Genomic DNA, 13,571 nt, shown 5'->3' with positions numbered 1-13,571 from the left:
GCATTAATCGAGCCGACGACGCGATAAAGGAAATTACACTTTAAGATGAGCCGGTATCTTGTTTCTTAGGCAGGCCCGGACGGCCGGGTTGACCCATTATCGGGCCTAGAAACCATATTATCTACGTATTCTTCCCTCCCCTCCTTACCCTTTCGCAATTTTTCCTCCCCCTTTCCCGATATGGCGATAACTCCTCGGCTCCTTTGTACGTCAACCTTCCGTTCCCACGTGGGGTGGGGGCGGGACTTTCGGTTTCGTTTCCTTCTCATGGCGGCCGGCGCGATTATCTCTCTCTCTCTCTATCTCTCTCTTCGTCCGCTCGTGCCACGGCAACGCGCTGATAAATAAAATATTAGTCCGTAGTTCGTAACGAATCGATCATTCGAAAAGGCGGGGAAATGAAGCAGAAGCTTACCGGGCGCTCGAGTCGAAGCAAGTCGAAGGTCGGTCAGTCGATCGGCTCCGTTTCCACCGGAGGGTAGACTCTTGGCTCGTTTCCGCCGTTTGGAAGAATGCGGGAAATCGACGCGAATATTTTCACCGTTTGATCACGTTTGATCGCCAAGCTCAAAAGAGGAGTGAGAACGGGTCCAGTCGGGTCGGAGGATGAGAAAAGGATCGCGAGTTCGGGGCTAAAAAGCCGGGAGGGCTTTCCATTGATTCGAATCGCGTTTCTAACGACCCAAGGGAAGCATGGTGCACTTACGCCGGAAGGTGGGTAACTGCCGCTCGCTTTTGCGTCTCTTCCCCATCTTTTTCCCAACTTTTTCCCAACTTTTTCCTCGGCACTTGATTTCTCTCTTCGGAACGAAACCTCTCCAGTTTCGTCCACCGTTCCATTTTTTCGCGTTAATCGATGCCTTTCGAACGTCTTCGAGAAGGTCGAAACGACCCGCGCGAATCGAAAACGTATCGAAAAGGTATCGAAAACACGATTGATTTCGTTTTTCGGTGATCGATATCGATCATCTTCCTTGACTCGTAATGGATCATGCCTTGGAACGATACATAACCTAATCTCGGATCAAATGAATAAATATATGCCGATGGACGTTCATGGCTCGGTTGGTGTTTCTTCGACCGGTAAGCGGTTATCTTATCGTTACTTTGCTCGATACGCATACCGTGTTGTCATAATTCGAATAAAAGTTTGTCAATTACGACGTTAACGACCCTTTTCGTCCACTCGGGTGGATAAGGGATTTTCATCTCGCTTTCTCGACACCGACGTGACGAGCGATTCCAGGCTTGTTTTAAACCTTGAACTTGCCAATAAATTATCGGGCAACGATGTCTAGAATACCCTCTGAATATTCCACCTAACGCGGGCACAAGGCACGTGGTTTCGTAATTTCGTTCAAAGCTTGTCACGTATTTTATGCCGAAGCATTAAACGTCCGCATGTGCCATCGCTACGTCACAAACGTCTTTTTTACTCTTTACGTGCAAACCATTGTAATCGCCATGTGTTTATATTGTATTTATGTAGAGGGTTTAAGCATTCCATCCAAGAGGGTACGATTTGTTTTACATTCGAGATGGGACCAAAGAATATTTAACCATCCTTGTCCTGCATCTATATAATCATCGATACATCGTTTAATCGTCTCGTTATTATTACAGCTACTGTCCCGTAGCGGACTGTTAAATAAATTACAGTCAAATATTAGATGGAACTCTTCGTTGAAAATCAGGGATAAGGAAGCTCCTCAACCTGAACGTTCGTTCAAGGTATCGTGTTTCATTTTAGTGTTTTCTTATTGAACCTGGTTTAATCGTAAATACCGTCGTTTCTCTATCTTGCTTTATCCGTGTTGCCAGTATGCCGATCTCGCGGTACGACTTGCCGGGCCCCAGCAGCTCCAACCAAAGCCAGATGTGAGCGACCTTGCGTTTGGAAAATATTTCACGGACCATATGTTAAAGATATTTTACCACGAAGCACTGGGAGGATGGCAAGTGCCGGAAATCACTCCTTTAGAGAATCTTGTAATTCATCCAGCGTCCAAGGTGTTGCATTATGCGATCGAGGTAAGAACCTTTTGGGATGTTCTAAAAATAATTTTAATTACATCACTAGATAATTTACCATGGTTTAAATTACAATTAAGCAGCGAGTGAATGCACGCGCGATATTCTTTTAGCTATTCGAAGGATTGAAAGCTTACCGAGGTGTCGATGGTAAAATCAGAATATTTAGACCGGAATTAAACATGGAGAGGATGAATGCCTCGGCGTCAAGGTGTGGCCTACCCACTTTTAGCGGACAGGACTTGATTAAATGTATTAATCGGTTGATCGGCATAGATCAAGAATGGGTTCCGCATTCCGAAGCCTCCAGTCTTTACATCCGGCCTACGCTTATAGGAATCGACGTGAGTACATTCTATTTGGTAATGTGAAAAAATATATGAGAGAAACGATCGTTCCTTGACAGAGGGAATAAAGACTATTCGGTCATGCTAAGTTTGTTAGTTACCTTACAATCGACAAGGTGATCGCTAGGTTATGTCTTTGAGTCGGTGACATTGTGACATTTGAAGAATTTCTTAATGCCGTTTATCTAAGATAAGTTATAGCACGATGTTGCGATGTCGTTCTATCGACGTGTCATAGCAGCGAGATAAAACTGGACTCAGAGTTTGGTAACAACATGGTCACGTCTTATCTCCGACGAAAATATGCAATCAATCGGTTTCAGAATTTCAGGATTCAGAAGATTCCGAATGGTTCCAACCATTATGCGTGCATTTGATTACGAGGACCATAATTCATCCTCTATAAATCTACGACCTCTCTGTTATTCTTGTTGCAATTAGATAAAGGAACCTAGTATTGTTTGAGAATCTGGTACTAGCGGATGGTAACCTTTGACAATTCTTTGATACACTTTGTCTCTCGTTGTATCTTGCTTGCTGATACCATGGTATAATGAAATGCAAGGATTTATTCTATCGGCACGATTTTTGTCGAAGTCACGGTTCACATGCGAGTTATCATCTGTCAAGGGGTCTGCAATGATCGAATCCACAGAGCGGTTAACAAAACAACATCTGACTCGCTAGATATTTTCTGTAAACGGAGTATCATTGGATGACAAGAAATTGAAATAAACGTCACCTGATCGCGATGACATATCAAGATTATATTCGTTGATTTGGATTGCTCACTGGAGCAAACTCACAAGCGTAACACACATCTCTCGAAAGAGATATAAAATATTAGCTCGTTGGGATTATCTCGGGGAAACTTCGAGACCGGTTTGGTTATCTCTCTGTTTACGAATATCGAGGCAGTTTTGCCTCTCCATTGATAAGACCACGATGAACCTCCCTGGGTTTGGGGCGAGGATATTTCACGATCGGTAAAAACTAATTTTATATTGCTATCGACGTGGCAGGGGCGGTTCGATACCGATATAATACGACTTATAAGAATTGGAATCGGAGACGAATGCATTTCACCCAGTCGAGGGTGACAAACCAGATACGCGGACATCGGTTGCGCAAACTTCCTAATTCTCGAATTTTTCCCCGATTTCTTATCTATCGGCGGAATAGCGATTCCGATAGCTGCTCGAATGTAATGTCAATGTCGAGTGATAATTAACCGACACTTTGGTCGGAACTGATGCAATATTCATGTTCAAAGTGTCATTCGTCACTCGTGCATTGGCGCGTCAAATCTTAAATTATGCCAAGATAGTATTATAATACGTAGAGGTCTTACGCATTTTAAAGACTTTGAACCGTTGAGAAACCCCAGAGGAAATTAGAAATGGAACACAAGGTCGGGTTTCCGTATCACGCGTGGATGCAACGCGTTCGACGTACCTTTTCGATCCGAGGCGTCCGAGACGACCAGCTGGGTTGCGATAATTACGTTTGTAACAATTTGTTTCGTTACGTAGCCTACGTTGGGAGTCGCCACGTCGAGTTCGGCCCTGCTCTATGTCATTCTGTGTCCGGTGGGCAGCTACTTCAAGGACACCAACGAGTCCGGAGTATCGCTTCTTGCCGATCCACGCTACACGAGGGCCTGGCCAGGAGGTTGCGGAGATCGTAAAATGGGCAGCAACTATGCCCCGACGATTCAAATACAAAGAGAAGCCGTCGAGAAGGGCTTGCAGCAAGTGTTGTGGCTTTACGGGGTGGATCACGAGGTGACGGAAGTGGGTACCATGAACGTCTTCATGACTTACGTCAATGAGAACGGAGGTACGAACTAATGAGAATTATTTCAATTATGATTTCCCCTCGGTTTGGATTCTTATTAGAAACTCGGAATACCGTGGAATACCGTGGAATACCGTGGAATACCGTGATCCGTGTATCATCGCGTTTCCCGTTTGCAGAGAGGGAATTGGTCACGCCTCCACTGAATGGATTGATTTTACCAGGAGTCACGAGGAACTCCATTCTAGCATTTTGCAGGGAATGGAACCGGTTCAAAGTTACGGAGAGGATCATTACCATGAGAGAAGTTTGCCAGTTGCTCAACGAGAACAGAGTAAGCGCAGACGTTGAAAAATCTCTCGCCAGAAGTGCTCTAACGAGACGCCCTTTTACTTTCAGCTGTTGGAAATATTCGGAGCCGGCACCGCCTGCGTGGTCAGTCCGGTGTCTTTCATCGATTTTGCAGGACAACCTCTCTCCATTCCCACGCTTAAGCAGCCCGATCCGATTTATAAAATGTGCCATAAATATCTTACCGATATACAGTATGGCTACGTACCGGACCATCCTTGGGCACTGTCCATCGACTAGGACATTTTGATCGAAGAACCGCGGTGCTTCGATTACCTTTTTGCTTCATCGAGGGAAAAGATCGAACGTCGGACTGTGCCAAGATGACTGCAAACATTTTATCCTCGCTCGATGCACAGGGAGGTTCCTATAAGAAAGCAGGGCCAGTGACAAGTGTGCCTTAGAAAAGATTGACTCTTGTTACTTACGTTCCGTTCTCGTTATTTATTGTATTTTACATCTCGACAATAATTGTACCGGAATTCGGAGAGTTCGAACCGCTGCCAATACTATTGACGAAACGGACTTTCTCGATCGTTTAGGTCATTTTATTCCGGGTGTTCTACGGTCTTAGATTAGCAGCTCATCAAGTCTGACGTGTGTACATATTTCCTTTATCTAGGAGCTAAGTTAATTTCACTCTAGAGCAAAGTTTGTACAAAACGTTTGTCTACTTTCTTATTTCTATTTTCCGGATACATCGTTACATCTTATATCGTTCGGAGTGACGGTTGCTCGGCAATTGCGGTTGAATTTTTCTTTTACGAGACAAGCCAAAAAGACTTTTAGGGTATTAATCGGAGCTCAGGGTGTCGAGCGCTGGATGCTCCTTTGCGAACAGACAGGGTACAGCAGCATAGGGTGTAATATTTAATTCGTTGGTTCGTAATTTATTCTCGCGGTCGCTCGGGATGATTAACAAACCTACCTTTCCTATGACATATCGTAAGAAGGAACCGTGTTATACTACATTCGTGATGATATAACCTACAGATGACACGACTGATATTAAAATAGTGCCATACGGAACTTTTACAAGTAGACGTTTTTCATGTATATCTATGGAGCGTTCTGCGCAACGGTTACACAAAATTCGTGGACAACTGTCGTACCGCGTTCCACCATAAATATATTGTTTTTGTTAATACTAATTACCAATACTATACGGAATACCGTCCTTAATGCAAAAGGTGCAGCGACGTCGTTGACGTGTTAATTCGTGAGAACTCGTACTAAGAATTTTATTATCAACGGAAATTCCTTTAAGTGTACTCGACCCCCCAATTTAATTTGAAATATTTCCCAGGAGTCGGACCATTCGACACGGAGGTTACGCGGGAAGGATCTCTTGCCAACCTGGAGTGGGCAATCGATCGTAAGGTCGTTCGAATGTCACAGAGAATATTTAGGACAATTGATTCTGGGGGGATTACTGTGCGAATCGGAATATCCCACTGGATTAAAAAGCACGCGTCTACTTTTGAAGATCACGAGCGCGACGCATGGTGTTTCGGCGGTTGAGGTGATCGAGGAATTTGAGAGAATACAGGGGAATACGAATGGCGTCGGATAGGTGACCTCGAGGCAGAGGACACGATAGGTCAGTCGTCAATGGCTGCGCGGGGCTCGAACATCACTGAGCATCACCGAAAATGGCGCAAATGGTGAGGTGTAGCATTTCGTTGTTTTCGTTAAAACACGCGTGTCGACTTGAGCCACGATTTTTCGCGATTAAAAGGCACCAGAGGCGATGGTTTCACAAAAGTTGGGTACTCGATGGTGAGTCAACGAACGGTATTTGGTCGAAAAGCGATCTTTCGACCCGCTTTGAGGTTAGAACTCGGAATGCGGTGAAATTTTCTCGGTATCTTCTTGTTGTCTGTCGTTGTCCTGTCATCTGGATTTTCTGGATTTAATGATTTTGTGTCGACTCTGTACACTCGGTGAGTCGAGTCTTTCCAGAGTGGGATCTCTAAGTACCGTTCTTCTCTTTTATGCAGTGGCAGGCAAGGAGTTGTCGATGCCCTCGCTCTCGCCGACCATGGAAGTGGGCACCATCGTTAAATGGCTGAAGAAGGAAGGTGACCCCATCGAACCGGGGGATGCGATAGCTGAGATTCAAACCGACAAAGCAGTGGTTACCATGGAGTTTGACGACGAAAGCATCTTGGCCAAAATCCTTGTAAGTGGCTTAACGTTTGGTCTTTTGGGGGTAAAAAATAAAAATAGAATTCCGAGATACAACCATGCAATGGCTGAGGTGATTTTTCTTATCAGGTTCCAGAGGGTACGAAGGATATCAAAGTCGGCGAGCTAATAGCTCTTACGGTAGAGCGTGGAGAGGATTGGAAATCTGTGGAAGTACCGCAAAAAGCAAAGGCATCTTCGCAAGAAGAATCCGTACCTTCTATGAGAACATCCGCTGCCAGTGAAGCAGTGGCAGTAAAAAAACAATCGGAGCCACCACCACCTGGACAGTGAGTAACGTGCGTAATTGCCTTTAAGAATTGTAAAAAAAAACGGTCACGCGAATAACTATTCTTTTAGACAGAATATCTTGATGCCTGCTCTTTCGCCAACTATGACGGATGGTGTCATCGTTAAGTGGTTGAAGAAGGAAGGCGAAACGATCGAACCTGGAGATGCTCTGGCCGACATTCAGACGGACAAGGCTGTGATGACATTTGAGATAGACGACGAAGGAATTCTCGCCAAGATTCTCGTGAGTAAAGCATTTACCCTGTAGCACGTCTTTCAAAAGTATAGCGTCTCATTCTAACTACAGGTATCGGAAGGATCCAAGGTGAAAGTTGGGCAATTGATTGCTATAACCATGGAAAAAGGGTCGGATCTCTCAAAGGTTGCGGTCCCTACCACGGTGGAATCTTCCACGGAAGCAAGTTCTACTCTGCCTGCAGCACCAAAGACGGCATACGATGCATCATCGCCGAGCACTAGGTCTCCTATGAGCGAACAGTGAGTATTCCTTTATATTTTGAAAATGGTCGTAAAGTTGATATCAATTAATATTTATCCATGCAGAGTGTACGGTTTAGCGGTGAAGAGATTATTGGAAGAATATGAGCTAAGTTCAGGTTCCATTAAAGGAACGGGTCGTCATAGTCGCCTTCTTAAGAGCGACGTACTAGGTTATATACAAGCAAATAATGTACAAAAGGTTGACTTAAGTTCTGGTGAGTTCCCAATTCTGCGTGAAGGGTCTTACGTTATTACTTGTTTTAAAATATACGTGGACTAACCGCTGAAAGTGACACGCGATCATCTATGGTTTTCGTAACGTTCCAGGAGCCAGTGCTAAAAAAATTGCACAGTCCCCTGGTGCACAGAAAAAAGTACAAGACGAAGCCTCATCCTATGTAGATATCGAAGTGTCGAATATTAGAGCCGTGATCGCAAAACGTCTTACGGAGTCCAAGGTAAATGGAAGAGATCGATTGAGCGTCTTTTAAACTATTTTTCAAGCGTAGCCCGAAAACCTTTCACACGTACATTGACAAAATTACACCTTGACAGAGAGAAATTCCTCATGCCTATGCAACGATCGACATACGGATAGACCGGATCAACGAAATACGTAATAAACTGAAGAAAGAGAACACAAAGGTATCGGTAAATGATTTCATTGTAAAGGCCGTCGCTCAAGCACTCCTGGAATGCCCCGACGTGAACACGCTGTATCAAAATGGCCAGGTAAACGTCGGTGCTTCAGTTTTCCTTTCATCTTTGTACTCGTTTAAATCATTCCACAGATAATACGCGCGCCGAAAGTCGACGTCTCCGTGGCAGTGTCCACTCCGTCGGGCCTTATTACCCCTATAGTGTTCGATGCCTCGAGTAAAAGCCTCTCCGAGATCTCCCGAATCGTCAGGGACCTAGCGGAGAGGGCCAGAGATGGAAAACTGAAGCCACAAGAGTTCCAGGGCGGTACTTTCACGTAAGAGACGTAAAACATTTATGCTTAAACGACGATATTCTATTTCATAGCTGTCATTCATCGTAACCTTCATTTCGTTGACGCAGAATCTCAAATCTCGGCATGTTTGCTATAAGGGAGTTCTCCGCTATCATCAATCCTCCTCAAACTGCTATTCTTGCGATTGGAAGCGGTCGTTCGATTCTAGGTAAGACGTAAACATTATAGAAAATTTAATTACTCGCCTTAAAATATTCCCCGATTATAGGTAATCGTACTTTTCATCGTTTTAATTGCACGTTTTAGATGATTCTCTGAAAAAGACGACGACCATGTCCACGACTCTCTCGTATGACAGGCGAGCAATCGACGAGGACCAAGCTGCGGACTTTCTCGCAGTTTTACGTGCCGTTTTAGAGAATCCGTCGACCCTGGCTGTCAAGAGAGCCCAAACACTTCGACGTTTAGAGGATTGACGTGCTACGAGATAGTAATTTCTCTTTCATTTCGTTCGGTCGATAATGCTCAGGGCACTGTTTTGTTTTTTCTTTTTTTTGTTCCTTTCAGAAATGTGACGATTAATGACATCGATTACCGGGTCATACGTCAGGACCACGTGCAATTGCCAACTCAATGACAGTTATCGGTGGAGCCGATGATTGCACGCGAGATAATTAGGGAGAAAAAGAGAATAAAATAGGAACTGATAAGAGGTGGCCGTTGAAAGGTAAACATCTAAATTGAAATGACGATATGGTTCAAAGAATCCTAGCGTGATAGGACGGTTAGGACTTGAACTTGTACAGGGTGAATTGTGCCAATACTTGATAATTGATTATACTTAGAGGTGCAACGTCGTTATCAAACAGACTATCGTCCAGGATCAAGGCAGCGTAGATCAATTTATGGGATTACCTTGTAAATAAAGTATTTATTTCCCGTGGTTCTGGTTTTGAATTGAAAAATATTTCCGAGCAAATACCCTCAGGAAGTATCGTTATCGTGGCGCTGCAGAGAGGTAGTTGCGTAACGGACGTCGCGTCACTTCGATAGCGAAAGCCGTGAATGACGTTAGAGCTATTTCGAAAGCAAACTGTTGCACTTGTTTAAACCAACGGAAAGATTCCCGATTGTTCACGGAATTGTATGTTTTGGGGGACGATTAAGTCGTTTACATCGTCGATCTCACTTGACTCTTGATTATCTTTGGATTAGATAATTATTTTCAAGAGGCCAAGCGTCAATACCAATCATGTTACGAGTTCTGTAATACGAGATGAGTCTCGTCTTACATTTTTGGATTTTCAGCGGCGTTCAAGCCACTAGTAATTGATTATGTTGAAACGACTTATTGTTTTGTAAAATTGAATATAAGTAGGATATAATTAAAATGGCGATTATAATTATATGTACATACATGAAACTTAGACCCTAATTCGGTTCAGTGTTCGATAGGACAACGCCGCGTTCTCGGGAAAAAAGAAAAAAAAAAGGGCTGATTATTTCCAAGTCAGATCGATGCGCTTTGCATAAAATCTGATGAAGGCTAATATAAAGAAAGGTCTGCTTTGATTAGTTGCTATAAAAGTTACAAAATATGGAATATTGTCGCGATTGGTCCTACTTTTCCTTTTTTACAGTAATACTCTTATTTAATACAGATTTAATCTAACGCAATGTGTTATGCGTTAACACCTCGAATCACAAGGAAACTTATTGGCTTTCGGAAGACAACGATCTCTTAGAAATTCTGTTCTTTAAGCATGACACTTTACCACGATTCTAATCGTCGTCTACTGCGATGAATAATATGGTAACAAGGTGCAATTAACATTGGCACGAAATATGAAGAATACCTTAAGTTGTACCGATCGTAAAGCACAAGTATCAGTAAATAGGTCTTAATTACCATTGACACTCCTAAAATAAGTACAAAAGACTCGACACCCGCATGTGCACAAGGATTCATGTAAATCTCATTTGTACGTATCACTTCTTGTAGCCAGTCTTTGTAAAGGAGATTATTTATTCAAATGTTGCGACACGGAACCATTATATTAGCACTTTCGTTGCCACCGATTCTATTTTTTTTTGGAAGCCACGGCAATTATTTGATCAAGATGTTTAATCGCTCGAGTACACCCTGACCCTGATTCACGATAATAATTTTAACCCTCCTCCAAAGGTATTAGAATCATTATGTCATCTTGGCCAGGAGTAACTTTGAAAATATTTAAATGTTTTGGTTGAATCGTCCAGAGAGTTTAATTGTAAAAAAGTAGTTACTATGCACCTAAATAATGACTAAAACTTTCTTGTATCAAAATTATCGACATTGGGCACTACACAGGGCCGTTTAGCGACAATGCACCAAATGTTCTTGGAAAACTTAATCACAACCTAAGCGTATCGACCACTGTTCGTCATTTCTTATTTCCTTTGATGTTCGTACAAAGATTGAAGTCGATAATTTCAATAGGTCTATTTGTACCAAGAAGCATTATCGGATTCAACGTCGCTATTATTAATTCCCTTCGAATGCAGGAAACTTATGACTGTGAAAGCATTAATCCAACATCACCGCCATTGGATAGGTCACAAAAATTCTTTATGAAGAATTTGCTGTGCTGCCTTAATGAGGGGCGTCAAGGTAGACAGATCGGCACAATTTTTGAGAAACGGATGAGCGAGCAGTTCATCGGCAGTGGCCCTGTCGTCGACTTCGACGGTTAAACACCTCTCAAGAAAATTTTGGAACACCGGACTCAGCGTGTCCCATCTAGGAACGGAAGGTTTTCCAATGGCAGCGATCAAGTACAAAGCTCTCAGTGGAGGTTCCTTCAGGTAAGGTGGTTCCCCCTCTATCATTTCAATGGCCATGATCCCCAGGGACCAAATATCCACTTTCTTACCGTATTGTTTCCTCGTTACTACCTCGGGAGCCATCCAGTATGGAGTGCCTACCATCGTTTGTCTCTTCTCGTCTCCCACGATGTTTGCACAGAACCCAAAATCGGTGACTTTGACAGCTCCGTTCATACCGAGAAGCACGTTATCCGATTTAATATCTCTATGAATAATGCCCCTCGAGTGCAGGAAGCTAATGGCCTTGAGAACTTCCCGGCAGACCGCAGCAATTTGGGCCTCCTTCATAACCGTCTCGACGACCACGTCGGTCAAGGGCCCTCCTTCGAGTAATTCCATTACAACCCACAAGTGCTCGTCCACTAAATACCCATCCAAGAAGTTGACTAAATTTGGATGCCGAAACTCTTTCAGTACTTTGATTTCAGTTAAAATGAGCTCCTTTTTGGGTTGCTTGGACAGGTCGATGTCCTTTATCGCAACTTTTTGGTCATCGAACAGGTCGGTGGCAACGAACACCGTTCCGGAAACACCGGCACCGACCTCTTTGGTCCTTTGAAACCTTTTATTAGGATCGCCGACCTGACAGATGCTACGCAGTTCTTGGTATACTTCGACGTCGCTCAGCTTTCCTACCCTACATTCGGTTCTTCTCCTCAGAACGGGGCTTTCTTCGTCGACCGGTCGAATCTCTTCCGTGACGACGACGTCGTCTGTTCGGTAAGTATTCAGATCCTCGAGAATCTCCGTCAAGGTCTTCTCTATCCTTTCGACGTACTTCCTCGGGGCAGGTTTTGGTGGCTTCCCTACCTTTGGAGGTAAGTCGGGTAGCCTCTGCTGCGGTCCTTCCGTCGAACTCGCAGACGTGGATCCATCGGAATCGCCGGAACGATACTTCTTCTTGGAGAGAATTTTATCTATCTCTTGGGACTCCTCCTCGATCAGATCCTCCGTGACGAACGGTTTGAACACTTCTTCCTGGGGCTTCTTCTTGATGGAGTAATTGTAAAACTTAATGGCCTGTAGAGCCGCTGCCGGGTGTTCGTTTTGCTCGGATTTGGAGATTTGCGCGTTCAGCTCCCTGATCCAAGGATCGGGGAGGCCCTCCAACTGGCCGGTCTCCGCATTTTTGCTGACGTGAAACTGATGCGAAACGTTGGTCGGGAGACCGATCTCCGAGACGCTGTTGGTAACGATCTTCTTCTTGGAGAAGAGCTTCGATATGCCGAGGCTCATCTTTGCCCAAAGTCTGACGAGAGGGATCCGTGAAATTCCCCGCGGCGCGATACTCTCCACCGATGCTCGGATCCAAGCAGATCCAAGTGGATCTTCCGGCTCACCTGTGATTCATGCTCATCCCTCGGTCGGATCGGATCTCGAAATTTGCCCTCGCGAGCCCTAAATTGCGTGTTCGTTAATTGCAGCCTCCACCTTTTATCGAACGATTCGTTCTTCGGGTTACGGTCCAAGTAAAGGGAAATGGCAAAAATCCTCTGTAAGCAATTTATCGGGAAATTAAGTGAAATTAAGCGAGAATGGTTTAACGATAACTTCTGGTTTATTCGTTCCACCGCTAGGCGGCGACGATATCGTCAATCCGTTATCTCCGGAAAACGTAATAGCTGGTAAGAGCATTTGACTGCATTCGACTGCATTCGACTGCATTCGACGAACGAACCGCAGGCACCGCCGGACGTGACTCGGTCCCCGCGAATACCGAATCGAATGCCAAAAAAGTACCTGCGCGTGCCCAATCGGTCCAAATATAATATTTCCCGTGTCCGCGATTCACTTGGGCTTTCCGGTCAACGCGTACACTAAATTATTTCTTTTAACGTTTGATTCGTCGGCAACGGTTACCGTAAATACGAAGAATTACCGTTTTTCTTTCATGCCCGATGTTACGTGAAAAAAAGTGAAGCAGGCCCCGAGTCCCCGGGAATTGCCGGGAATGCCCGGGAATAGGAAGCGAGAATTGAAATCGTTTCTTAGTTCCCTCTCTCCATCGCTCGAGTCGCTCGAGTCGCTCGAGTCGCGAGCCATCGGCTCCGCGTTGACCGCATCCTCGGCGGATCGGGGCGAGGGAGGCGGGTGCCTCGAGAGACCGCTCGACCTTCTTCCTCTCTCTCTCGTGTTCGTTCCGTCGGGGGGGAGAGAGAGACGGACTGGTCTCGGGTCGGAGCTAGAACGCGCGAGTCGCGACCGTTCCCTCTCGCCTGCTCTCGCCTGCTCTCGCCGTTCGCGTC

At 44.8% G+C, this 13,571-nt stretch overlaps 3 protein-coding genes and 1 long non-coding RNA gene across 9 annotated transcripts; 2 read left to right on the top strand and 2 right to left on the bottom strand.

Annotated features, from left to right (window-relative positions):
- The first annotated feature begins 437 nt into the window (after window positions 1-437).
- On the top strand, window positions 438-5,671 carry LOC105699333 (branched-chain-amino-acid aminotransferase, cytosolic). Of its 3 annotated transcripts, none has more exons than XM_012424228.2 (7): window positions 438-714; window positions 1,624-1,731; window positions 1,822-2,031; window positions 2,145-2,375; window positions 3,911-4,217; window positions 4,355-4,509; window positions 4,575-5,671. In XM_012424228.2, the coding sequence occupies exons 1-7, from the start codon at window positions 694-696 to the stop codon at window positions 4,764-4,766; spliced, it is 1,224 nt and encodes a 407-aa protein (XP_012279651.1). In that variant the 5' UTR covers window positions 438-693; the 3' UTR covers window positions 4,767-5,671. The 3 variants fall into 3 exon arrangements, with proteins under 3 accessions (XP_012279651.1, XP_012279650.1, XP_023289937.1); XM_012424227.2 differs by lacking the exon at window positions 438-714 and adding an exon at window positions 753-1,083; XM_023434169.1 differs by lacking the exon at window positions 438-714 and adding an exon at window positions 1,161-1,515.
- On the bottom strand, window positions 1,911-3,110 carry LOC105699337. Its single transcript, XR_001104009.1, has 3 exons — window positions 2,480-3,110; window positions 2,169-2,386; window positions 1,911-2,052 (listed from the first exon to the last, which is right to left on the bottom strand). It is a non-coding gene; the product is annotated as an uncharacterized LOC105699337 (long non-coding RNA).
- A 131-nt stretch (window positions 5,672-5,802) lies between the features above and the next one.
- LOC105699330 (dihydrolipoyllysine-residue acetyltransferase component of pyruvate dehydrogenase complex-like) lies at window positions 5,803-9,403 on the top strand. 4 transcript variants are annotated; one of them, XM_012424216.1, is made up of 12 exons: window positions 5,803-6,305; window positions 6,527-6,708; window positions 6,804-7,003; window positions 7,074-7,248; window positions 7,312-7,502; window positions 7,569-7,720; window positions 7,833-7,963; window positions 8,061-8,237; window positions 8,297-8,481; window positions 8,568-8,668; window positions 8,767-8,950; window positions 9,028-9,403. In XM_012424216.1, the coding sequence occupies exons 1-11, from the start codon at window positions 6,179-6,181 to the stop codon at window positions 8,934-8,936; spliced, it is 1,791 nt and encodes a 596-aa protein (XP_012279639.1). In that variant the 5' UTR covers window positions 5,803-6,178; the 3' UTR covers window positions 8,937-8,950; window positions 9,028-9,403. The 4 variants fall into 4 exon arrangements, with proteins under 4 accessions (XP_012279639.1, XP_012279642.1, XP_012279638.1 ...); XM_012424219.1 differs by having other exon boundaries at window positions 5,803-6,190; window positions 8,767-9,403; XM_012424215.1 differs by having other exon boundaries at window positions 8,767-9,403.
- A 1,464-nt stretch (window positions 9,404-10,867) lies between these two features.
- Window positions 10,868-13,326, bottom strand: LOC105699331 (serine/threonine-protein kinase PAK 1). The gene has a single exon (XM_012424220.2). It carries the CDS (start codon window positions 12,559-12,561, stop codon window positions 11,056-11,058), a length of 1,506 nt encoding a protein of 501 aa, XP_012279643.1. The 5' UTR covers window positions 12,562-13,326; the 3' UTR covers window positions 10,868-11,055.
- Between the last annotated feature and the right edge of the window lie 245 nt (window positions 13,327-13,571).

Source organism: Orussus abietinus, unplaced genomic scaffold, assembly GCF_000612105.2.
Source record: "Orussus abietinus isolate OABI.00-Male unplaced genomic scaffold, Oabi_2.0 scaffold8, whole genome shotgun sequence".
Classification (NCBI taxonomy): domain Eukaryota; kingdom Metazoa; phylum Arthropoda; class Insecta; order Hymenoptera; family Orussidae; genus Orussus; species Orussus abietinus.
Note: the sequence above shows the minus strand (reverse complement) of the source record. Positions and strands in the feature narration are given on the sequence as shown.